The 24550-nt window shown below is 36.9% G+C and overlaps 4 protein-coding genes across 7 annotated transcripts; 1 reads left to right on the plus strand and 3 right to left on the minus strand.

The window, feature by feature from the left end:
• Positions 872-3451, minus strand: LOC109714905 (50S ribosomal protein L27-like). Of its 2 annotated transcripts, none has more exons than XM_020239639.1 (4): positions 3297-3451; positions 2051-2140; positions 1838-1959; positions 872-1373 (listed from the first exon to the last, which is right to left on the minus strand). In XM_020239639.1, exons 2-4 carry the CDS (start codon positions 2127-2129, stop codon positions 1131-1133), a joined length of 444 nt encoding a protein of 147 aa, XP_020095228.1. In that variant the 5' UTR covers positions 2130-2140; positions 3297-3451; the 3' UTR covers positions 872-1130. The 2 variants fall into 2 exon arrangements, with proteins under 2 accessions (XP_020095228.1, XP_020095229.1); XM_020239640.1 differs by lacking the exon at positions 3297-3451 and adding an exon at positions 3029-3201.
• LOC109714903 (5'-nucleotidase domain-containing protein 4) lies at positions 4041-12653 on the minus strand. 3 transcript variants are annotated; one of them, XM_020239635.1, is made up of 17 exons: positions 12245-12653; positions 11826-12142; positions 11069-11146; positions 10339-10559; positions 9838-9930; positions 9577-9660; positions 9021-9137; positions 8745-8835; positions 8597-8653; positions 8352-8405; positions 7574-7631; positions 6704-6780; positions 6057-6127; positions 5462-5522; positions 5040-5099; positions 4584-4646; positions 4041-4488 (listed from the first exon to the last, which is right to left on the minus strand). In XM_020239635.1, the coding sequence occupies exons 1-17, from the start codon at positions 12357-12359 to the stop codon at positions 4366-4368; spliced, it is 1740 nt and encodes a 579-aa protein (XP_020095224.1). In that variant the 5' UTR covers positions 12360-12653; the 3' UTR covers positions 4041-4365. The 3 variants fall into 3 exon arrangements, with proteins under 3 accessions (XP_020095224.1, XP_020095226.1, XP_020095225.1); XM_020239637.1 differs by having other exon boundaries at positions 11826-12135; positions 12245-12382; XM_020239636.1 differs by lacking the exon at positions 9577-9660.
• On the minus strand, positions 13839-15536 carry LOC109714904 (putative S-adenosyl-L-methionine-dependent methyltransferase FRAAL3718). Its single transcript, XM_020239638.1, has 2 exons — positions 15310-15536; positions 13839-14636 (listed from the first exon to the last, which is right to left on the minus strand). Exons 1-2 carry the CDS (start codon positions 15353-15355, stop codon positions 14032-14034), a joined length of 651 nt encoding a protein of 216 aa, XP_020095227.1. The 5' UTR covers positions 15356-15536; the 3' UTR covers positions 13839-14031.
• LOC109715515 (probable methyltransferase PMT28) lies at positions 18506-23672 on the plus strand. The gene is made up of 8 exons (XM_020240564.1): positions 18506-19438; positions 19544-19693; positions 20377-20647; positions 20738-20830; positions 21250-21424; positions 21819-22064; positions 22530-22724; positions 22836-23672. Exons 1-8 carry the CDS (start codon positions 18647-18649, stop codon positions 23032-23034), a joined length of 2121 nt encoding a protein of 706 aa, XP_020096153.1. The 5' UTR covers positions 18506-18646; the 3' UTR covers positions 23035-23672.

Below are 24550 nucleotides of genomic sequence, written 5' to 3' on the forward strand. Positions count from 1 at the left end.
CCAGGTGTTTAAGTTGAACACGGTGAACTATTCACCGTGTTCAATATAAAATTTTTGTATTGGACACGGTGAATGATTCACCGTGTCATACCCCAACAATGAGTAAGTTGGAGGTATTTATATTAGACACGGTGAACCATTCACCGTGTCCAATTATTTGTATTGGACACAGTGAACCATTTTTCAATTATTTGTATTGGACACGGTGAATGGTTCACCATGTCCAATATAAATATTTCGATCTTAACTAATTGTATTGGACACGGTGAATGGTTCACCGTGTTCAACTTAACCATCTGGCCCAGCCCCGCCCGCGTGGCGCTGACGTGGCCCTTGCGTGGCGGGAGCAGGGTCATTTTTGCAAATAAATTTTTGACAGGGCCAATTTAAAAAAAAATATTATAAGGGGGCTATTTGCAAAAAAAGCCCGAAAAAAAATAAAAATAAAAAACAAAAGAAGGCTTACTGATGTAGTCCATAGGGCACCTACGCGCGTGCACAAATGTGGCCCGATGTTTCAGTGGGCCGGACTTAATATATGTAAGCCGGGGAAATTATTTTGGAACGTGTATATGGGCCGGGCTTGGAATGGGTTGGGCTTTGTCCCAGCCCGGCCTTCTCTGCCGATAAGCTTATTTTCGGGTTGTTTCGTTTCATTTCGTTTTTTTCACCAGAAAAGTAAAGTTTTCTGAAATCACTGGGATCTGGGAACGGAATTAAGCATCGGTTTGCTTCACTTCAAAAATCATAGGACATTTAAGTAAGACGGACATTAAATGTTTGGCGATAAATATCTTAAAAATGTTAAATTTAATCCGCTGGACGTAATTTAAGATATTTCAAAGGTCTTTTAATCAAGTAGTCGACGTAGTAAAAAAACCCAAGTAACTTCCGCAAAATCCCCTACACCTCGGCTGAAGCCCCTTTTAGGTTTAGAAGTTACAAAATAATATCCACACAGATGAGAGGTACCAAACATTTGAGCAATTCATACGTAGATCAACGAAACCTACTTATGACAAGCACAACATGCATAAAGGAACAGTTTCTCTCCCATCCAAACCTTCCCAGAGAAGAGACAAAACTCCACCTCCTGTGAACATAAGCCAAAAACACACAGGAAAATCTAGCTAGCATAATTGGCTTTCGGTATTGGCTGTGGTACTCGCTGCATTAGCATAGAGAGGGTGAAGAACATGACCGTCGGAGGGATCGACATGCACCCACTTCCTGCCGCTCAGCTTGTTGCGCTCAAACCGCACGTGCCCTTCCTTAAGTGCGTACAGGGTGTGATCTTTTCCGATACCAACATAATCTCCAGGGTGAAAGCGCGTACCCCGTTGGCGAACTATGATATTCCCAGGTATCACTTTCTGCACCACAGGATAAACGATAATTGAAGAAAGAAATGGAAGAGGCATTCTACCTCACAGAAGGAAAACCTAATCATACATAAAATGTCTGATTACCAAGGGAAGTCAGCTGCAAACACAGAAGGGATTTTTTGCGAAAACAAACCCTATCGGATACTGCAAAATTCAGTCTGCATTGTTCATTATTACAACTTTGCGTCGAACTTCTCATGAACAGAAATGCCAACCTACCAACAATTTAATGAATTTGTGCTTTAATGATCTAAGCGGGCATTTCGATATTCATGAAAAAAAAATATTTTAGCTCAAAAAACAGCAAAGAGGAAAAAGTGGACAAAAATGCAAAAGTAAAAAAAGGTGGGCCTAATTGCAGAATGTATGTTCCGATTTTTGATATGATAGCATGGGATTATCATATTAGCACTCTAAGAAAAGAAGCCGAAAGCAATTTGGATTGTGTGTACCTCTCCACCAAACTTCTTAACTCCCAAATATTTAGGGTTGGAGTCGCGGCCATTTTTCGTGGATCCCGCAGTCTTTTTTGTAGCCCAACGCTTAAAAACCAGGCCGAGTCCTCCAGATGACTCTGAAACCACGGTGATTGAACAATCAAACAGACAAAGTATAACGGATTAAATGACAAAATTACACCTTTGCCAAGCTTAAGAGATCATTACCAACAGTACTGCTGTAGACTGGAACATTTGAAACTAAATCTTTGAGACCCACTCGCTTGCAAATTGTTGCAAGAGACATCGCTCTGTTTCCTGAAAAAAAAAAACTCAATTATAAAGTTTCACATGCAGTTCAGGAAAGTAGACAACCTAAATTGAAAAGAAACAAGCGATTCACAGATTGTGAACCACAAATTAGTTAACTAAAATGGTCACACTTCCTTCGAGTTACTTGAAAATCAAATACTTATCATTGTTTATAGCTGACAATGTAGCACCAAATTAATCTCAACAGTGCTGTGCTCTCGATTATGCCATGCATACTTCACTAAAAATCGTAGGCCTCGAAAAAGTCCAATAAAACTTTACGCAGTTCAAGATAAACTTTAAGCAACTACATCATATGTTTGTTCAATTCTCGAATGGCAATATAGTGATCTACTGATCTATATTAGAGATGTAAAATGATATGTAGCACCAGAAGTTCTACAATAAAAACTTGTTCAGAGTTTCTCTTAGTTTTTCAAAAGCAAGCTGTCATAGCATCTGCCAATATCTCCCATAGATTAGCTCTCATTTCGAAAACTGAAATTCACTTTCACCATCTCTCTCTCTTAGAAGAAATATAATGCAGAGGATTTGCATACTCCCAAACCGAATTAAACCAAATTCCCAGCATACTTCTCAGAAAAACTCAGATCTAAAAGTAATTTTAGCATGCCTCTAAATAGAAAATCAAACAAGATCCAGTACAGGCCATTTACAGGATTCGCAATCATTCAGAACTACCCAGAATCACTAACTATTCTCGCAGAGATCTTTCCCATCATTCATCTCATCTAAATTACTTCAAATATCGTCACAAAATAATAGCAAATGGAGAGAGACGCCTTAAGTATAACAAACCCACAATCATTCGAATCAAAACCAAAAAACCAAAAAAAATAAAAAAAAAATTCCCAGTATCCCAAAACCACTTACGTTCAATAACAAATGCAATTACATGATGCGATTATTCTTCAGATCTCGAAAGATCTCTAAACCCTATCCCGCGCATCCGATTCAAGGACAAATTAAAGCATCCTACAAGGATTTCCATCGTCGACATCCATTAGAATCCCCCTCAAGAGGGGCCAAATCGACTAGGGTTTAGAGGATATGGATGGAACCGGAGAGATCAAACCTCGTCGCGAGATCGAGAGAAGAAGCGCGGAATCGGGGGGAACAAAAGGGAGTGATAGGGTCGTACCTGATGCTCCGCCGCCACCACTGCCGCCGCAGCAGCAACTGTCGCCGACTAGGGTTTGCGAATCCAAATGCGCACCAAAAGGGCCAGTCACAGCGCACAGGTGTGGAGTAGATTGAGCCCATCGCTTGGCACGTGCCGAGCACGTGCGTAGAGATCGGACGAATCGAGGAGAGTTAGAGACTTTCTAGATCTCGTTTCTAATTCCTATGGACTGACTAAAAGGTGTCCCGGACCGGATCGGATCTGAATAGTTAATGTACTATATTCGTACTCTCATAAAAAAATTTCTTTTTACCTCTTTATTTTATTTATTTTATTTAGAAAAAGGCTACAGACTAGGTAGATGAGAGTTCATGAATTAAGTCAGATATAGTAAATCAGTTAAGGACACTACTTATTTGACATAATACAACCGCAATTCTGAAACGTGTCACCACTTAACACAAACTATATAGACAACTTCTGGAGCTGCTATTTTATATTTTCACGATCGTTGGAGCCCGGGTTCGAGAGATTTTTTTTTTTTTCACAAGAAGCCTCCCATTGTCAAAGCAATAACAACAATGTATTATGTAACCGACTGTCCTTAAAGCAAGTGATAAAAGATTCGACGGTTGATACTAGTTGATTCACATTTCTAATTAAGTTTATTTCTAAATAAAATAAACGAAGTAGATAGCATATACCTATCTCTCTCTAAAAAAAAAAAACAATGTATTATGTAAAAGCGCATTACACAAGAAATACAGGACCAGCATATTTTTATCAGAAACAATTCAACAATGAGTGCGACAGTACCTTTCATTTGAATACGTGATGATCTGATCTGATCAAATCATGTGAATATTAACAATCTTGACAAGACAAGATATTTTTTTGGCGTTCACAATCATCACAGTAGTTAGAAGAGGAAAAAGAGAAATTACATTGAATTAGAGCTCGTAAAGAGGGATACGAACGAGTAAAAAAAGCTTTTCCTAACTCATTGCTATTTATATGCATCAAGTATATACTCCTTTGCTGCTTGTTTGAGCCACCGAGGAGACTGAGCTGCATAGAGAAGTTCTAATCACAGACCAAGGACATCAAATTCATGAGGCATGAAGTCTTCGCTTGGCCGATAGTATTTCTCAGGAGAGTACAAGCCCAAGTTCGTGACTTGGCTCGTATATAGACATGCAAACCTCTCAACCTGTTATATAGAACATAAGAAAAGCGGTGGAAACTTGTTCTCACTGAATTAATCGATAGGTAACATAGAATATTACAAGTGTTAGTACAAGATACCTGATGAGCAAAGCGAGAGTTTTGGAAACCAGTCTTCATGAGCTGTCCCCAGACCTTATGAAACTAAATTGAATAAAGAATAAAGTTTCTGAGAGACAATCCAAAGGAAGGTAGTAATCATCAAACTTAGGATCCCCTTTAAGGTCTTTAACAGTGGTTTAGAGAGTGCGTATTTACTTATTCAATTAGTTGTACTGGCACTTTAACAGTTCTTTTGTACTTTGTATAGAACAGTAACAAAAAATTATTTCTTTCAACTAAGATTGCGAAGGATCCAAAAAGATTAAAAAGGTGATACCAAACTCAAAAAGCAGCGTGTCAAATATGAAAAATATGATCTCAAAATCAAAAGGATTCTGGTAGAAGTAAATCTGTGTTGTTCAATATTAGCAAAAGTAGATTAAAAAAAGAAGATCAAATTGAGAAATGTTTGGTTGCCTCTCCTTGGCATCATACCTTTTGATGACATATCCGTTGAGCATCTTGATGAAGGCGGCGGACATGCTCCCTTTGTACCTACAACTTAGAAAAGCATATTTAGAAGAAAATAACCTTGATATGGTTTGCATATCAATTAACAACAACAAACACACACACATACACATACACATACACACAACGCACACAATAGCAAGTTAATAGGCCACATTCTGAAAGATATGTTTTCTCTTGCGATGATAAGAAACAGGACATGGAGACGTTTAGAGCAACAAGACCTATTAATCTATTACCTCATGGAAAAAAAGAAAACAAAAGGACTACGATTCTAGCTAGAGTCAATCATGGAAAGAGTAATAAAACATTACAGCCGGGATCAAAATCGAATGAAATTTTCAAATCATATTTTAAAGAGCAAATCATTAAGGTGGTCGATTCACCTTCAAATCATGAACCTCAGATATCAACCTTTGCTTCTCATCATATGCAAGGTCTTCAAACCTGAAGGAAATGACTGATTTAGATATTTCCATTGGTGGGAAAAAAAAAAGGAAACTAACTTTCACTCGAAACATATTTTCTCCAGAAGCACGAGCCGGATTTACCACCAAATTGTGGCATGAAATGCCCTCCTTTCACTCAAAACAAACAAACTGAGAAATCAAAACTAAAGACATTGTTCGGTTAGACACATTTTTCTTCTGCTTTTAAACTCCAATTCCATCTGTTTCCTAATATTCCTTCTTTATAGGTCCTCAATCTAATTCTACTTTCTTGGACAAGCTTCTCTTTCTTGTGACCACATGAATTATACTTCCCTATTTAAATTTATCTAGCAATGGATTTAACATAGTCAGCTTGACAGAAAAAAGGGTACCGTGAAGAGGGCATCACTAACATATATCAAAATATTTCAGACAGAAATGGGCAAAAGAGGCTAGTGATCCAGTCAAAAAAGAATAAAAACAAAAGCAAAAAAAGATAGCATAGTATAGGAACTTCCATAAGCGTTAGTAAGGTGACAGGGGAGCTTACACAATAGACCATTCGAGACGATGGATTTTGTCTTCAACAAGATCGCGCTCTCTCCTGTACTGCCGGAGTTCCTGAACATAAAATACAGTTACATGGTACACAATGTTGGATTAATCAATTGAATATTTTGTATCCGCTGGAAACTGATGGCAGTAACATATAAATCAACGTTTTCTTAATTCGACGACCAGAACAAAAAAATAGAAATTTCAGACTCTACAAAGTAACCTATTTTAACACTGAATGGCTAATATATTTTTCAGTTTCGTCCACATTTTTCCTCCATTAGTGCATGTCAGAATGGCAAAATTCAGATTTTTTTTACCTTTAATGTCCAAAAACGCAACATAAACTGATCCAAAATCAGTTCATACTCATAGGGCAAAATTGCTTCAAATTTGAATACCAGCTCTTTCTAAAGTTACTTCCTATAAGCTTGAAGTTATCTTCCTTTGTCTCAAATAACTGGACAGATGAGGAAGAGAACTGTCATCCTAACCATTTTTTATCTGGTTTCAGCAGTAAGGCTTAGCGTCTACAATACGGCAATTCTCATGTGATATTTGGGATAGTGATTGTCAAAAAACTTTCCAAAGAAATATAATGCAAATAAGGAGAATTTTGAAGGGATATATTTACATCACTACCTTACGGGTATCTTTTGATTCTGAAAGAAGCTTCACCTCCTCCTCTAGCTCTGGAATAACAAGCATCGTTCTCCAACCTATCAACAAAAGCCCAACCATTCAGATTTTGCAAAAGGTTGTACCAAAGAGTAAATAAAAAAAACACGTTAGTGAAGTAAAACAACACAAACAGAAAGGTTCTCATTCAAAAAAAGAAAAAAAAAATCCTTCACTACGAGAATATATGGAAAATCTAGAGAAACCAGAATAAAGATATATAGCAAAATGAATTACGTTTAAGTTAAAAGTTCAGAAGGCGGAAATCAAGCCAACATAGAAGAGATAACTCATATAAGCCTATTACAACAAATAAATTTAGGAAAATGATCAAGAACAATATGGATGGCAACATCGAAAAAGGACGTAGTGCGCAGATAATAAACAACAAAGCAAAGGCAATGGTCAAAAAATTATGTCAATGAAACTTCTAAGATATTAGGTGATTGAACGAGGAAGTGCTATAATTTGCTTAAAGAGTGAAAAGGGAAAAATAATAGCATGCTAGAAGAAACAATAAAAGAACCATCAAGAACTCTACACTCAGATAGGTATATTTCGTAACTTCTGAAGCAGTATGTGCAAGATTAACCAAATAATGAAAAATGAAAGCATCATTCCTACAAGTTTCTCCCAAATTTTAAAGCACCATTGATCCACATCTACCATTGGTCTTGTTAAATTTGTTACCAAGTTGAAGAAAAGCCAATTATAACAACATCTTGTTGTAATTAACTTTAAGAGATTGGATAAATAGATAAAAGCCCACATTCACGAAACTAATGAGTTCTAATATGAAACACTGATACATGATAAAAAGGGGGAAAAATATACCAAGGACTTTCTTGCTGCGCAAAATATCTCCATAAATGTGGTCTCCAACATAGAGAACCTAAAGATTAAAGGCACCATGAGCATTCATTTAACATCAATACTGTTGCCAAAATGTCAATTTGCATACGAATGCTAATGCCAGAAAGCAAAAGAACAAACTATGTCAATATTTTTGAAGAAAAACTTTGCAGAGTGCTGACTAAAAATAAAGTGTTGGATTAAGTTATCTAACTAACAAACATAGATTTGTTTAACCTTTGATGCTTAAAGATCCATGCAGCGAAATCTAAACATATGTAGAAACATAACAAGAACAATTTTAAGCGGGAATTGAGAAGAAACTAATATTCTGAGTAGCACATAACCATAAGAATGTCGTATGCGATATGCAAGAACAGATGTTACAGTGATCTTGAAACAGATAAAAGTGAAGTTGACAACACTGTTAACCACATATAAAAGGATTGGAAATTCTAAGGAACCGTTGTCAACTGTACTTAGCATACTAAACTAATATGGCTAATGTCTATCAAACACGGTGAATCGATTAAACAACCTGGTATATATATATATATATATATATAAACTAAAGAATGTCATGAAGAACATTTCCTAAAAAAATATTGTCCAAAGAGTCGAGCGGCTTAGCACGCTCATCAACTAGGAAAGTGCTCATATTTTTTACATGACAAATAAATGCTATCAAATTATTATGAACAAATAATAGACAGTCAAAAAACCATATTTCTTATATAATGTAGGTCAAGAGATATAGCACCTGAGAACTAGATGCAATCGACAGCAATCTATGCAGGTGACCAGCGCTACCTCCCTGGAAAGATCAAGTTAAAATCGATACCCACACAAGAATTCCATTAACCCAAAGGAAAATAAGAATAAGATAAAACAGGGAAGAAAGATGTATAAACTAAAGAGAACAGAAATTTTGGCAACAATAACCCTCTATCATTGTAATGTTTTGGTTAGCTATCTCCATTTCAACATCAATATTCCGTAAATTACCTGATATACTTTGTGGGCTGTCTTCAACCGTTTCAATGCTGATGTTGGACTTCCAATCTTTGCATCCATATCACAAAAATTAAAGCGAATAAGATAAAACCCAAAACCCAACTATGATGCAAAAGCACATAACTTATGATTTACTAACCTGTAAATCAGCATTAAGTAGCTTCCCAGATTCAGCTTCAACTTCAAACAGGCTTGCATGATTATCTTCAAGAAAGAAACTTGGCTTTACGCTGCAGAAGTCGAAAAGATTTATAAGAAAAAGGTTCAGATCATTGATGATAGTTTAGACAACACAAGCAGAGCATGCAGATTTTTTTTTTTTTTTAACTAAGCAAACGATGGGAATTAACGTCCAAGAGATGGGTTTTAAGTCATTTAACAATGTGTAAATGATCCATAAGAAAAAAAGCCAAACCTGCCTGTAATGACCACATCAAAATATTCAAGCCATTTAGAGTTGCAAGGACAGTCATCATCTGAGTCATGGAATCCGCAAAGAAAATTCATAACGACATTTGTATAGTCCCACAAGCTGCAATAGCCAACAGGTAATGATATAGTTACTGAATGCAAACTAGGTAATTATCAGGGTTAACTAGATGTTGGCATCAGACTAAAGAATCAAGAGGGTATAAAAACTTTAGCCTCATTTACAAAGCCAAAATTTAAATCATGTATATGTTTAATGTAATTTGGAAGTTGGAACACTAACAAAAACCAACCGAAGGGCAGAATTTAAGATTTTCTTTCAAACACTTGCATAGTTGCACCCCAAGGTACAAGCTTTTTATTCCTTCAGGAAAAAATTTAAAACCACCTATAGAGAACATATAACTATAAAACGATTAAACAAGCATCTTAACGTACAAATCTGATATAATCATGATTTCTCATTACATTATGTGAAAGAGCTAAAGTTTTGCACAGGAGGGAACAATTTCTTTTTGAGAAAATCAAGGAAATAAAGATACCTATTTGTCACCAAGAATGTAGAACGGCCTGACTTTTTAATCATTTTAAGCATGGGCACAATTGATAAATCTTCATTGATGTACCTGGTAGTTCAAAAATAATAAATACTAGTGATGGCCAATCAGATTGTCGTCAGACTCAAGTGCTAATAAGCTTCTCGATGATAGCACACACAGATCTAGGAAGATACTTTTCATCCTTTACATAGATTAGTTATTCCATACAAAAGTAATATTAGATATTTCCTACATAGAAATCACCTTCCAGGATCCATAGTAACCATCTTCTTCAATGTTCCATCACGATGACACAAGTCAACCGCAAATCTTACATCTCTACACATACCAGGATAACTGTACCAGGATTATAAGATAACTACTAATTAGCAAGAGTAAAAAAATAAATAATGAAAGCAAAGGTTTAGCAACAAGGCACAAGGTGGTGCTGAGCCTCGATCAGCATGGCATGCAATAGCACGGCACAACAAGGTGCCATGTCGACATGCTGGCACAGCCCGCAAGCAGCTGGCTCAAAGGGCCTCTGACCAACATGCTTTGGCACAGCCCATAATATAAGAAAAATTTGCTCTTCGAAAGGCATAGGATCTTTCTACTACATGAGCAGCTCGTAATATAATAAGAAAGTTACTTCATAAAAAGCAGATAGTTAAAGATGGATGTTTTAGAATAAGCAAGCATGCCCTGGAAATAAACCTATCTATTTTCAGTGTCATAAACATAAAATGGATCAGAAATGCATACTCAGTGCCCCAAGGAACTTTTTCAGGATTATTATCGATGAAATCAACAAGCTGTGCAAATAGATATGCTTCAGCTAAAGAAAAAAGTGTATCAATAACAACGTAGTCAGCCCCGTCAAATGAATCTCGTGTCAATGTGTTTCCGTAAGCAGCAACTTTTTCCTCCTTTGACATCTCCCTAAAGCCATGATATGCCACTTTTACATACTTGTGTCGATCCATCTGAAAAAGAAACGTCCTCAATAGTTAACGTCTGATAAATTAAATGATAAGTACAATGAAAGTGGAAATTTTCAACATTTGGTAAGACTTCAATACAAAACAATGTGACAGTACAAGCATTAGATTGGCACCCAGGCACCGATTTTGCATTATGATAATGTTGTGAACACCAAATCATTTCGCACTGAAAAGCTCTGGCATATTAAACACAACTGTACCGCAAGTTTGTTTCAAGTGTTCTAAAGAAGCACTTCTGCTGTCTATAAGTAGATTTTATCGCAATAAAAGATTAGGTAAAATCTGTCTATGATCAATTATTTGTATCATCTCAGAAACCAAACACAAAACAAATCGTATCTTCAAACGCATAACAACAAAGGTTTTACTTTGAAGTGGGTAATTGGTGACACTGATTCAAACAGAGAAAATGGCAGATGCAGATATCTTGCTAACTACTATGCCAAAAGCATAATATCATAGAAAGCAAAGACTGTAACAAAAAAAATGACCTTCAAGATATTTCCTCTCTTTTTATCAAGAACTAGTCCCCTGACCATGTACTTCCAGTCGAAATTCCATTTCAATAGCTGCAACATCAGACCATGTGCTAGCATCAATATGACAGTTTCAAAATGTAGAGATATACATACATATACATATATATATATATATATATATATACATATATATATATATACATATATATATATATATATATAAAGGAGTTAAATGATCTTAATAATACTCGGAATCAACTGTTCACTTAAAAAATGTAAAAAAGTAGAGAGAAACAAAGCCTACTCCGAAAGCGAAGGAAAGAGTAACAAAGTAATAAACTATTTATACAATAACTTAGGCTGCACAGGTAATTTGCATGAGAAAAGTATAAGATATATTGCTAACTTGCAATCAATGAAGAAATAGAATAGATTAATTGCCATATTCCTAAAGTCAAGGTATAATGAGTACTAATGCTAATTTTTCGCTAGAACCGGCTAAAAGGTGTATTATCTTCTTTCCATACTATGCAATAAAATCTCAAGAAAACAAAATTTGAGCAAATTCTGAGCTAATTTCTATCACGTTTTCTCAAAATAAAGAGAATGTAAACCAATAACCACCTAAATGTTTCGTAAATATCAAGTCGAAAGCCTTATTTAGGCAAAAAGTATGAATCAACAGCGGAAGAACAAATCATTGTCATCAGTGAGCTCTAACAAACTCAAAAACAAAAAGAAATTAGCAAAGATTCAACATGCAATGAACCTCGTCGGGATACTTCAGATCGTTAACGAGCTTAGCAATGGTGCCCTGATAAGCCAACGCCTCGAACGTCTCCGGCTTGTACTGCGCCAGCGTATAATCCATATCAAACCCTACAGCGGTGATGTTCTTCATGTTCAGCGACCTGTTGCAGAAGATCTGCTTCCCCATGGGGATGCTCAGCCCCGATCCCGACGACGACCAAACCCTCCCTTCATCGCCACCCCTCAAATCGCCCATCGCCCTTATCTCACCCTTCCCCGCCGCCTCCGCCGCCGCCATGGACGGCCTCGGCAAGCTCGAAACCCTACGACTGCACCCTGATCCGAGCATTAGACCCCCCTTCCGATCCATCAAAAATCAAAAACGAAGCAAAATCGGTAGAGAAATAGATCGAGAACCGAGATCGACGGATCGCTCACCTCTAGGGTTTGCGGAGGGTGAGGAGAGGAGGAGGAGGAGAGAGAGGGAGGAGGAAGCGGGGTCGGAGAGCGCGGAGACGCAAAGGGCGGCGACGGACCTCTTGGGGAGCCACATCCTCCTCGGGGGTTTATATAGGCATGAGCGGGCGTTCGCGCGCGAGGGGGGAAAGGGGGAATACGATCCCCCGCCGCCCCCCTTCGCGACTCCTCCGCTCCGCGACGATGATGTGGTGGTGGTCGTGTCGGTGGTGGTAGTAACGGCCCTCGCGGACGACGTCTACTACGATCCCATCCCCGATGCTTCGAACACTGGGAGGAGACAGATGCGGTGCGGTGGTCCCCAGGAACAAAAATTATGCGAACCCCCGCGCGACTATTCCGATGCCCCCGAGTCAGCTTTTGCCACGTGGCGGCATACTATTGGATGAAATGGGGATTCTTATGTTGCGCCGCGGAGTAGGGGATCCGGGGAGGGACTATGGCGGGGGAATTGAAACGGAAAGAGAGCTTGTGCGGGAAACGAAGGGGTGGAACTTGTGTTGCATATACATATATGAGCATCAACCAATGTGGATAACGGGCGGCGAATAGGATATCGCCACGTGGCGAGATGCCGAGTTGGAGGCCTAAATTGGTCGGATAAATGAGGAGGTTTTTGACCCGTTTTGGTGTCCACATGTTTCTTCGTCACGCCATTTGCGCGATAACTTGGATAATAATAATGTGTGTCGCAGAGTTTGGAACTAAAAAAAATTGTGCTATCTAAAAAAAAATCTGTTATTTGGACCAGGTAAGGTATCTTTTAGTTATTCTTGTCTCGACCACTTGCTAAAGTAACTTGTTTTTAGTATGTAGTGGAGAAATACTGGTTTTTTATTCGAATTTTGATGCTTGAGCGACTGCAAAAGGGAGAAGGAATAAGTTGAGAGGTGGGGGGTTGAGGGGAAGGAGCATCGCTTTTGGCTTCGAGGAGAAGTGCACGATTCGACACGAGTTGCAGAACAACGAGTTCGAATATTCCCTTTTTGGATAAGATGGATCCATGGTGGAGAGATTGCAACGCGACTACAAAGGAAAAGATGCAAGAACATGTTGGATATGAGTGTTGCATCATTTTTTACTACTTGGGGCTCGATTAGATTCAATGTTCGTATGCATTTAGATAACTTAATTGAGGGTTATCATGACTTGCGAGAATGATTATTGAGAGAAAGGTTTCTATAGTTTGTATAAGAATAATATCCTTTAACCAATTGCGCCATTTGTCGTAAAAAGTAGACATAATCACAAACTAGTGCATTATCTTTGATCTTATCTTCACAAACAAAGACTTTTTATTGTTGATTTTCATATGTCAAGTTTGTTCAATTCTAACAAGAGAAAATAAGAGCGAAAGAGGAAATAAACAGAATGGTTTGGTATTGAAAATTTTTTTTCTTATATTGATTTCAAAATGTGCTATTCAGGTAGTGTTTATAGAACTTTTCGTTAAAAAATGGTGAGATTTTTTTTTTGTTGGGTCCAGTACTATGCATACAAACTCTACATCATCGGCTATAGATGTCACAACAACCATTCCTAAGGGAAGGAAAAGTGAATTAAAATTGAAAAATGAAGTCCCACTAACAAATTATATATATGAAATTATGACTTCAATTTGTCTTTGAAAAATTCTGCATGACATATTGGAAGAATGCCTATACTACGAAATAAAATGTATATGTATATTTATATGCGAAATCTTTCGCGCTTTAATCGATCTTCTACTAAGCCGTTTCGTTAGGCGATCACGAAGCTTCGACCAAATACAATCTGCAACACGGCGTCCCGTCATCGGGATGAGTCTGCACAGACCTTGGCAACTTCCGAACCTTTTCGAACAAATTTTCCGGGTCGTGCAGCAGCCCAAAATGCGCGTCGGGATCCCCTATCTGCGACAATTTCACCCTCGAGAACCCGATAGTCGGTAGCAAATGATCGGGCCAGTCGCTGTAGAAATGGTATGTGCCCGAATTCGAGAGCGAAAGCGAGGATTTGTTCATGAAGTCGGCGAGGAGGGTCATCCGAGCCAGTGCGCAATTCGCAGCTATGGATTCGAGCACATTCATCGCGTTATGTTGGGGAAGGTAATACAATATGCCTTCGAGAACCCACACGGCGGTTTTGTTTGGGTTGAATCCGTGTTTTCGGAGCTTTTCGAGCCAGTCGTGTTCTCTAAGATCGGCGGGGACTCGGACCAGAGACTTGGCCTGCAATGTTACCCTTTGGTGACACGGCGATATCGTCGCTTCGTGTATGATTTCGGCTTTCGTTTTTAGGAGTTCCGGGAAGTCGACTTCGAACACGGCGCACTCTTTTAAGCAGCTGAGACGGTAAGCTCTTGCATCCATGCCTGTGTTGGAGTGGTAGTTAAAACAGTTATTTCGGTTAGAAGCTAAGAACAGAGCAAATTATTTTTTAAAAGAGAAGCAAATAAAAAAAATTATCAACAATTTAGGATTTTTGTGATTGGTTCCAAATCTCATTGCATCTGTTTTATCCATTTCAATAAACTCTTCAAGTAAATTAGGTAAAAATTTCAATTTGTGATTGGTCCCGAATAGCCATTGTTACAAACTTGGCAATTAGGAACAAATTCCATTAGGTTGGAAAAAATTCACTATTGATCAAAAAAGAATTTGGAATATATAGTTTGGTCATTATAATATACACACATAAATAAACATTTACTACACAAAAAAAAAAAAACATATAAAGACATAATTATTTTATGTTTGAAGGTAAGATCAACTCCGAGCTTCTCATTTCAAGAGGAGAAGCAACTAAAAAAACAAAAACTAATTCATTTGTCAATTGCATAACTCATAAACTTCTGGATTTTTTTTTTTTTTGATAACTTTTTTTTTTGACCAACCAAAGCACTTTGAATTACTCTCTTATCTCTTTTATTAAATCACTAAATCATCATTATATGTAACATTTCAAACATATAACAACGCAAATTTAAATTAAATATAAAACTCAGAATCTGCTACTCTGATGCGGTATTCTAAAGATTTGCCAACCTGCGCCGAGGAGAACCACCTGCGGCACGTGCGCCCTCGGCGTCATCCTCTTGGGACATGGTGGTAATGGTGGGGAGGGGATTGCATTGTGTTTACTTTGGGGTTATGTAATTTTGGGTTTGAGTGAAGTGTGGGGGAGAGGGGGTGAGGGGATAAGGAGGAGAGGAACACCACACGTTGTTGCTATAGCTACTACGTACTACAGCGGAGAAATTATTAGAGAGGAACGGGACGGGAGAGAGGAGTGGGTGGTGGTGATATTAATTTGAGCGAAGGAGGAGATTACACGATGGTGCGTGTGCGCGCGCGCGCGCGCGCGCGCGCATGTTTTGTATTGATAGATACGTCGCAATATAGTGTTGTGACCCATATGGACGGACCATTGGTTTTGACTCTTCAGTGTCTTATTTATTTATTTATTTATTGTGGTAAATGTGTATTAAAATTATCTGAATTACGGATTATTTTAAATTTATTATTTAATTTTTAAAGAATTTAAATTTATTATTTAATTTTTAAAAATTTAAATTTATTTATTTAATTTTTTAATTTATATATTTGAGTCAGTTAACAATACTTTGGCTTCAAAATTTAGATTGTTTTTTTATTGTAATTAATTTACAAGTGGGAGAATTGTATGAAATATGTTAACTAAACATGTTAAGATAAACAATATATTTAAATTTTGAAGTCAAAGTACTCAAAATAAATAAATTGAAAGATTAAATAATAAAAATTAAACTTTAAAAATGTTGGATAGTCCGTTCAAAATTGTGTATAGTTCGTATAAATTATTATTATTAACATGAGGTTTTTCAAACTAGTGAGGCCTTTTTTTCATTTTTCTTGNTTTTTTTTTTGGTTTACTTAGTTCGAACAAACTGTACACTACGAGAATTAATATTTTTAACGACCATATATCAACGATAGGAGTTAATTTTGGTCGTTAAAAATGCACAAATCATTATTCCCGCGCAATGTGGCAAATTAGTTGGACCTTTAACGACCAATATTATTTTCATCGTTTCAGATGTTAATCCTGTCGTTAAATTTCTTTTAAGGTTAAACTTGCAGCATGAGAGTGAGTTACTCATCAAATAATTTTTTTTATTAACGGATGATTGGGAAGATAACATTATTTCTCATGTAAATTATCATTTTAAATTGTTATAGTTGGAACAGCAATCTATTTTAAGTATTGCTCTATAACTCTATCTATATATAATGTCCAACTAAATTTTAATACAAACTATTGGTGTATATATTTGAAAAATAGAAATTAGCTACAAAATAATATAAAAAGTGTCAACGAGTCGATCAAATCGAGACACGAAATATCCTTATTTTTAAGGAGATTCAAATCCTCTTTAAGGAGATTTAAACCCTCTGCAATTTGCAAAATCTTTGAACCGATGCAGCAAGACACTTACTTGTCCCTTCCAAAATATAATGACTTGATTCTCGTCGTATGGCTTCACCAGCTCTATACAAATGAATGAGCTCAAAACTTTACCAAAATAACACCTTTTTTTGATCTTTTCGCTCTCAAATAGAATATAGATTAGTGAGATTGTAGTTTTTCATTGTTGTTTTTCAAAGAGTAGAGTAGCTTTCATTTTATAGGCCCTAGTATAGACCTGGAAGTTACAAAGTATTAAAAAGTCTTAGGTTACATAGCATTTAGTGTAAGTTTATATATTGTAAGTTAGAGCAATTAAGTGCATAGAAATTTACAACAGTAATAAGTTTAGTAGTGTATACGTTAGATCTCTTAGATCTCTTAGGTTCAAAACCCACCAATTGAAAGGTAGGTCCGTTAGATCACCTTCAATGCATAAGTTATTATAAATTAAAATTTTCATATTCAATAATAAAAATATAACAACACAAACAAATTAAATAATAAATTTAAACTCTCATACAATTAGATTTGTAGTGTACTAGTAAGCATATACAATTTAAATTGTTAACAAAAAGGAATGTTTTTTTGAGCAAATTAAGTCCTTTCTCTCTTTAGTGTAGAGCGCCAAGCTACTTTCTTCCTTATTCCATCTACATGATAAATTATCGCAAACATTAATAATAAAAAAATTTTAAAAAATAAAATAAAAATCTAAGACTTTTTTGACTAAATAGCATTTTTATTTCCTTCTTTGTTTTTTTGTTAGAAGGTACAAACAAAGTGACAAATCTTCCTTTTCCCACTTATGCCATATTAGCAGGGGATGAGCTAAAAAATCTAATTTTAATACTTTTATAAATTAAAATTTTGAAATTTAATTTTCATATTTAATTTAATTACTGCAGGTCATAACGGTTTCTCCACTTTTCAATCATTTACTTGATGCGTCGGAACGAATTTAGAACGATTAGAGACTTATCAGGACGGAAGCTCCGTTAAGGATTTATTTTCTAAATAACCTTTAAAAATATTATAATTAGCTAAATAATCCTAAACAAAAATTGACAAAATAACCTATATTTGTCAAGTCAGTGTGGAAGTAAAATTTTATTTTAAAAACGGTGAATTGTTTATCATCTTTGTAAAGACGGTGAACAATTTATCGTCTTCATAATATCCTAATAAGGCGGTGAATCGTTTATCGTTTTCTTAAAAGATTATTTCTTAAAATTATTTATGCTGTTGAGATAAGAAAAAGACGGCGAATGAATGATTCATCGCTTTTATGAAAAATAAAAAGACGGTGAATCGTTTATCGTCTTTATAAAGATGTTGCACGATTCATCGTTTTTAAGAAAAAATTTCATCATGTTGCTTAGTCAGCAAAAAAAAATAGACTGTGATTATTTTTCTAAATCTAAATTTTTATAAGGTTATTTCCACATTAAGTCCGCACCATCGTCTATTGTCCATTTGCATCCGTACGGATTTCTCCTTCTATCTGGGGTGAGGCCGTTGGCGGCCGAACCGGCCGGGTCGGTGACTCCCGGAGCGGTAAATGTTCTCTAAACTTCTCTACTCTACACCGTCATTACAGGAACACAATATAAAATGAATAATTATTATAATACTAATAATGAAAAAAAGAGTTCCTTCAGAAAGAATTTTTTAGCTTCCACTCCTAAAATAAAAAAAAAATTTATTAAAATTAAAAATTAAAAATTAAATCACCACCACCTTTGATGTTTGATACACTAACTAACTACAGCTGAGGAGAAAAATCTCCTCCGACCTTTCACCGACACCTCTCTCTCTCTACCCACTCTTTTCCACTAAATTACACATATACCCTCTTCTTCTTCTTCTTCTTCGATTCCCACTCCCTCGATGGCGCTCCCGCTCGCTTAGGGTTTGCACGAGCTTCTTCCCTTGACAATGGCGGGGTTGCGACTGGGGCGGAGCGGTGCCAAGCGGGGGCCGTTGGGGTTCGTGGCCAAGGTGTCGCTCGCCGTAGTGTTGGGGCTCTCCTTCGTCGTCATTTGGTCCACCTTCTCCCCCTCTACCTCCTCCGCCGATGTCTCCACCAAGAGAAGTAGCTTCGGCGACATCTCCGATCCCGAAGTGGAGCTCCCGGGAAAGAAGAAGGAGACGAAGAAGAGCTCGAACGCGCACGCGATCGAGGGTGGAAATGGGAATCGGAACGGATCCGCGGCAGGAATTGTGGAGGGGGGGAAGGGGGGAGGGGTAGAGGAGAGAGAAGAGGAGAAGAGTGGGGAGAAGGAGGAAGGGGAGGTGGAAGAGAAAGAGGAGGCGGTGGCGCCCAAAAATGAAACCCTAGCTCCGGAGATCAAGGAGGAAGTGGGAGGAGAAGAGAAAGCGGAAGCGGAGGGATTGGAGGAAGTGAAAGATGGAGAAGATGAAGATACAGAGGATGGCATTGATGTGAATTCGGAAGAGGATGCGGCAGATGGAGAGAATAGGAAGAAGGGGAAGAACAACAGCAAGAATAAGAAGAAATTGGGGCCATTGTTCGATCCTGGAGCTCATTATCATTGGAAGCAATGTGGTGGAAAAAGTGGGCATAACTATATCCCCTGTGTGGATTACGAAGGAATCGGAGGCCAGCGCCACCACGAAAGGAGCTGCCCTAGATCGCCATTTATGTGCTTGGTTTCTCTACCAAAGGATTACAAACCGCCATTGCCTTGGCCCGAGAGAGAATTCAAGGTGACTCTTTTCCTTCAATCTGATGCAAACTTTGATTTTGTCCCCCCATTTTTGGTTTCTTTTCTACTTTTGGGAATTTATGACATAACTGTTATTTGATGCTAGATATGGTATAGTAATGTGGGTCATCCGAGACTATCTGCATACATCAAAACGCAAAATTGGTTGAATCACTTGGGAGAGTACTTGTTGTTTCCGCGGGACGAGTCCGAGTTCAAGGGTGGAGCTCATAACTATGTTGATTCTGTTGAAGAGGTAAGATCTGTTTCTTCTGATTTGTTAGTTAGATTTAAGTTTCTCGGCAGTCAGCAGATGACCGCATCTGTTTATTCCAGTTTGTTGTGTTTTAGAGTATGTGTTTCTTCCTGGCAGAGGAAGCTCATTCAATTTGTTCTTTGTCATTGTTTCTCCTCAAGTTTGTTAAGGTCAAAGACACGCAGGCTGGCCACCTTTAGTATTGTCTTGTTGGATTGTTTGCAAACTTTATAATTGTATATTTTCTTGGAGAAATGGAGAAAAGAAAAATGCAGATACAACTTACTTTATTTCTTTGTTTTTCTTTAAGTAAACGAATTTGCAAGCTAACTGATGAGAAAAAGCTCAAGAATTTTGTCCTGAGTGCCTGTGGCTTCATAATTTTAGGGGGAAAAGAACAAATATAATACCAAATGCGGCCTTAGCTTTTTTAAATGATTGAAAGTTATAGGTGGATTGGAACTCACAAACAAATTTTGAAACCATATCAAGGAAGTCTCCGAAACATCAGTTAATCTGCAATTTATGATGATCTCTAGTTGTTTCTTCATGATCAAAGCAGTTGGAATTACATAAAATTTTAATTGACTTCCCTCTTTGTGCATTCTGACCCGCTATCCGTTATCAATGTTGACATAACATTCTTTTCATGCTTATGCTGAATCTCTTTGTTTCTCATGTAGATGGTACCTGACATTGAATGGGGTAAGAACATCCGTGTAGTATTGGACATTGGCTGTGTAAGTGCTAGCTTTGGAGCGATTCTACTTGAGAAAGGCGTGATAACATTGTCTTTAGGGCTGATGAATGATCAAACCGATCTAGCCCAAGTTGCGCTTGAGCGTGGTATACCTGCAATAGTGAGCAATTTGGGTTTGAGGAGGCTACCTTTTCCTAGTGGTGTATTTGATGCTATTCACTGTGGAGAATGCAACATACAATGGCATTCTAACGGTCGGTATATAGCATTGCAAGCTCTTGTTGTACCACTACATAAAGTATAACTTGTACTCGGTGAATTTAAATGTGAAACTGTGTCTGTAGGTGGACGACTGCTGCTAGAACTGAATAGAATCCTGCGTCCTGGAGGTTACTTCATTATATCTTCTAAACATGGTGACGTTGATAGTGAAGAAGGTACTGACGTGTCAACGTCATTTATCTCTTGATAATCACATGATATAGGTTTGGTCAGAAAGAAGTGAAAAACTTAAAACTTGAATGTCTTAATGGCATTTTACCTTAAAACTTTGTTTTTACTCATTCTTTGATTTATTTTAAAACTTGAATGTCTTAATGGCATTTTACCTTAGAACTTTATTTTTATTCGTTCTTTGATTTATTTTCATGGCAGTTCATTATAAATCAACCATCATGCCTGTTGCATAATATCCTTCAGTAGTTCAGTACATAAATGAAGAAATTTGGTCAAGTTATGATTATTTCAATTTTGTGATGTTTTTATTTTTTTTTAACTCGCTGGATTCAACTGCCTTTGGACATACGATATTTCTTAATATTCATTTTCATATAAATTTGATCCTTCCTCTTTCCAGGAATGTCAAATTTGATGTCAGCAATATGTTGGAATGTCCTAGCACATAAAACCGATGATGTCAGTGAAGTGGGCATTAGAGTATATCAGAGGCCAGCATCAAATGATATATATGAGTTGAGAAGGAGAAGAGAACCTCGCTTCTGCAAGGAAGATGAAAATCAAGATGCTTCTTGGTAAGCTTGGAGTGACTTTGTTTCAGCCATTTTAGAATAATTTAGTCTGTGAAGTTTGTCCTGTGTAACACCTAAGTCCTTCAGCCAATTCACTGGCTGAAAAAGAAAATACAAACATCAGCATTTAATTTGAGGACTAGAAGAAGTTCAGCCTCAATGAAATCTAATGATGATGCCTAATGTGCGCTCGCTTTTTAAGTAGTCCAATGAAGGAACTTAATTGTTGCACGGGACAAAACTTTACAAACTAAATTGTTGAAATTGAAACTTCGAAAAGTAATGGAAACTGCAGTCGAACTTCAGTGACTAGTCACTAACCTTTTAATTTAAACCAAGCAATGGGTTGACTTATTATAAATCAAATTTTGTAGCAAATTGAACCGCTTATTTGCAGGTACACTCCTATCAGAACATGTCTGCACAAAGTTCCTGCTGCTATTGAAGAACGAGGAAGTGATTGGCCTGAAGAGTGGCCAAAGAGGCTCGAAACTTTTCCTGATTGGCTTGGTGATTTACAGGAGAGATTGACTTCAGATCATGACCATTGGAAGGCTATCATTGATAAATCCTATCTTAATGGGATGGGTATTGATTGGTCAAATATCCGGAACGTAATGGATATGAAAGCCATCTATGGAGGGTAAGAAGTTCTTTTTATTTTAAGATATTTATGTATTACACATGCAACACTATCTATTATTCCCCAGAGACGTCTGAATTTTTCTTCAACAACATAATTTCTTGCGTTGAGTTAGCAAAAGGGGTCTTCTTCAGAAAACATTAAATGATACAGAACCAATTTCCTTCCATGAACTGGTTGATTATCCAACTTAGTATAAGCGTACTTGGGAAGAAATTTCAATTTTGAGGGGTTGTATATGAAAGTTACAGATTTTACAGGGATAATATATCTATCTAGATGAATTTTGCGGGGACATGGATATATAAGCCTTTTACGTCTGAAATTCCTATCTATGTAATTTTTGTCGTACTGCCTTGAACAATTTTATTGTCTGTGGCATTCAGAGATACTAATTGTCTCATCAATATGTGCTGTAATACTGTTAAAAATCAAATTGAGTATTTTGTATATTGGCCTATACAGATTCGCAGCAGCTTTGGCATCTCAAAAGGTTTGGGTGATGAATGTAGTTCCTGTTCATGCTCCAAACACTCTACCCATCATATTTGAGCGGGGGCTCCTTGGTATCTATCATGATTGGTGTGAACCATTTGGCACGTATCCAAGGTCCTATGATCTTTTGCATGCTGATCATCTTTTTTCACGTCTTAAAAACAGGTATATAATAAAATCTAGTGTCACTGTCGTAATCCTTTGCTCAAGTTTTACAACTGAGCTGGCATAAAATGAGCATTATTTGACATCTCACTTGTGTTTCACTTTGTATAGATGTAAACAACCTGTTGTTATCGTGGTTGAGATGGACCGCATTCTGAGACCTGGGGGTTGGCTTATCATCCGTGATAAATTGGAAATTCTCAATCCCTTAGAGGCAATTTTGAGATCGATGCACTGGGAAATCAGGATGACTTATGGCGAGAATAAGGAGGGTATTATCTGTGCGCAAAAAACAACGTGGAGGCCGTGAACTATTCAATTATCTATTGTTTGCCACAATTGAGTTAAATTAAAGGATAAAGATGGAGACTCTATTTTGCAGTTGTCTAACAATCATTGACAAAAGAGAAGAATTCGAACAGATTCTTCTTACACTCAGACCCGCTTTCGGATTACATCTTGAGTTGGAAGTTTATGGCGGCTAGTTTTGGTGGATTTGACTCGACTTTGAGAAAATTTGATATGAAAGCATTCATTGGTTTGCTTGCTTCAAAGTGTGCATAGTTTCTCTACTCATCAGGGGCTTGGTGTTTATCACTGTATTTGAATTTTTGAAGAAGCAACTGCTGATTAGACTGAAATTGTTCTCTATCTCGAGGTACGTGTGAGCGTAATCGTGTACAAGAACTGAATACTTTACCGATAGGGCATGCATCATGCCATTAGATCATTCTTTGGTAGTTCTATCTCCCACCATGGAGATACTTCATCTCAATGGATTTTTCTGTTTGTTCCGTATGTTTTTCTCTGTCGATGAGATGATGATGATGTCTTTCTTTCCTGTGGCTTCAGTGATCTCAGTTCTTTACTCAGAGAAGTAATACTTGTATTTGACAAATTACTTTTCCAAAATACAAAGTTTTAGTTCAGGTTATATTTTGATGAAAACGGAACTCCAATTGCTACACTCATTTAGTAGTTATGCAAAGATAGAAACCTAGAAGTTAGCTGCAATTATATTTTGGTACATGATCTGGAGTGCAAAATTTGTGTTAATGAGGCAATCAATTGGGTTTTCATACCGTTTATTCAACATGGAAGAAACATTAAATTGCCCTGTTTTTTATGACTCTTTTGTGATAACCATCGAATGAGGTGGGTTTCACATGAAGAAAGAGCATGCTTGCTTCAAAGATGATTTTCACATGAATTCGTTTGATCCTTATGCTATATTGATGTAGACCGTAGACATCGAAGCTAAAACCGTGTAGACTATTTTATGTTCTGGTTGGTTTAGTTGATCCAATAAAGTTTACAGGACTCACCTACTTAATTGACCAAAACTTGAGGTGATTAATAACATTTTACTAGAGTTTTTGCTTTTGAGACTAAAAGAAGCTCATTTTAACCGCGTAACAATAAAAGGGGAACCCAACATTTTAGCTCATACAGTTTGTGCTAACAAAGCGAACATGAGGTTGAGATTGAATTAGATAGGTTCTGAAAACACTTATTACATACCACAAAATCTGTCTATAATTTGGCGCCCTTGAATTACTAAAATCTTCTGTTTTTACTCAAGTTCACTTTATTTTGAATTAATTAGATAAACCATTATTATTCTAAGTTGTTATAATCTATCCATTTAAATCTAATTTAAACATAAAATTAATCTAACATTTTATTTATTTTAAAAATTATATTTACATCAGAAATATAATTAAATTTATTGTCGAAACCAACGAATACCAAACACAACAAGTACAAAGTGGCCAGAAGCCTAGTTTGGATCTGGGCATTATTATTATATATTTATATTTATTTAT

Source organism: Ananas comosus, linkage group 9 (assembly GCF_001540865.1).
Source record: "Ananas comosus cultivar F153 linkage group 9, ASM154086v1, whole genome shotgun sequence".
NCBI classification, from domain to species: Eukaryota; Viridiplantae; Streptophyta; class Magnoliopsida; order Poales; family Bromeliaceae; genus Ananas; species Ananas comosus.

Coding starts and splice junctions, on each gene's coding strand:
- LOC109714905 (XM_020239639.1), bottom strand. CDS start 2,129: ATGTCTCTTGCAACAATTTGCAAGCGAGTGGGTCTCAAAGATTTAGTT. Junction 1,960..2,050: donor AGTCTACAGCAGTACTGTTG/GTAATGATCTCT, acceptor CCGTGGTTTCAG/AGTCATCTGGAGGACTCGGC. Junction 1,374..1,837: donor TTAAGAAGTTTGGTGGAGAG/GTACACACAATC, acceptor CCTGTGGTGCAG/AAAGTGATACCTGGGAATAT.
- LOC109714903 (XM_020239635.1), bottom strand. CDS start 12,359: ATGTGGCTCCCCAAGAGGTCCGTCGCCGCCCTTTGCGTCTCCGCGCTC. Junction 8,836..9,020: donor GATGTGGTCATTACAGGCAG/GTTTGGCTTTTT, acceptor CGACTTCTGCAG/CGTAAAGCCAAGTTTCTTTC. Junction 5,100..5,461: donor CTGAGGTTCATGATTTGAAG/GTGAATCGACCA, acceptor TCTAAGTTGTAG/GTACAAAGGGAGCATGTCCG.
- LOC109714904 (XM_020239638.1), bottom strand. CDS start 15,355: ATGACGCCGAGGGCGCACGTGCCGCAGGTGGTTCTCCTCGGCGCAG. Junction 14,637..15,309: donor GGTGGTTCTCCTCGGCGCAG/GTTGGCAAATCT, acceptor ACTCCAACACAG/GCATGGATGCAAGAGCTTAC.
- LOC109715515 (XM_020240564.1), top strand. CDS start 18,647: ATGGCGGGGTTGCGACTGGGGCGGAGCGGTGCCAAGCGGGGGCCGTTG. Junction 20,648..20,737: donor CATACAATGGCATTCTAACG/GTCGGTATATAG, acceptor CTGTGTCTGTAG/GTGGACGACTGCTGCTAGAA. Junction 22,065..22,529: donor ATGAAAGCCATCTATGGAGG/GTAAGAAGTTCT, acceptor TGGCCTATACAG/ATTCGCAGCAGCTTTGGCAT.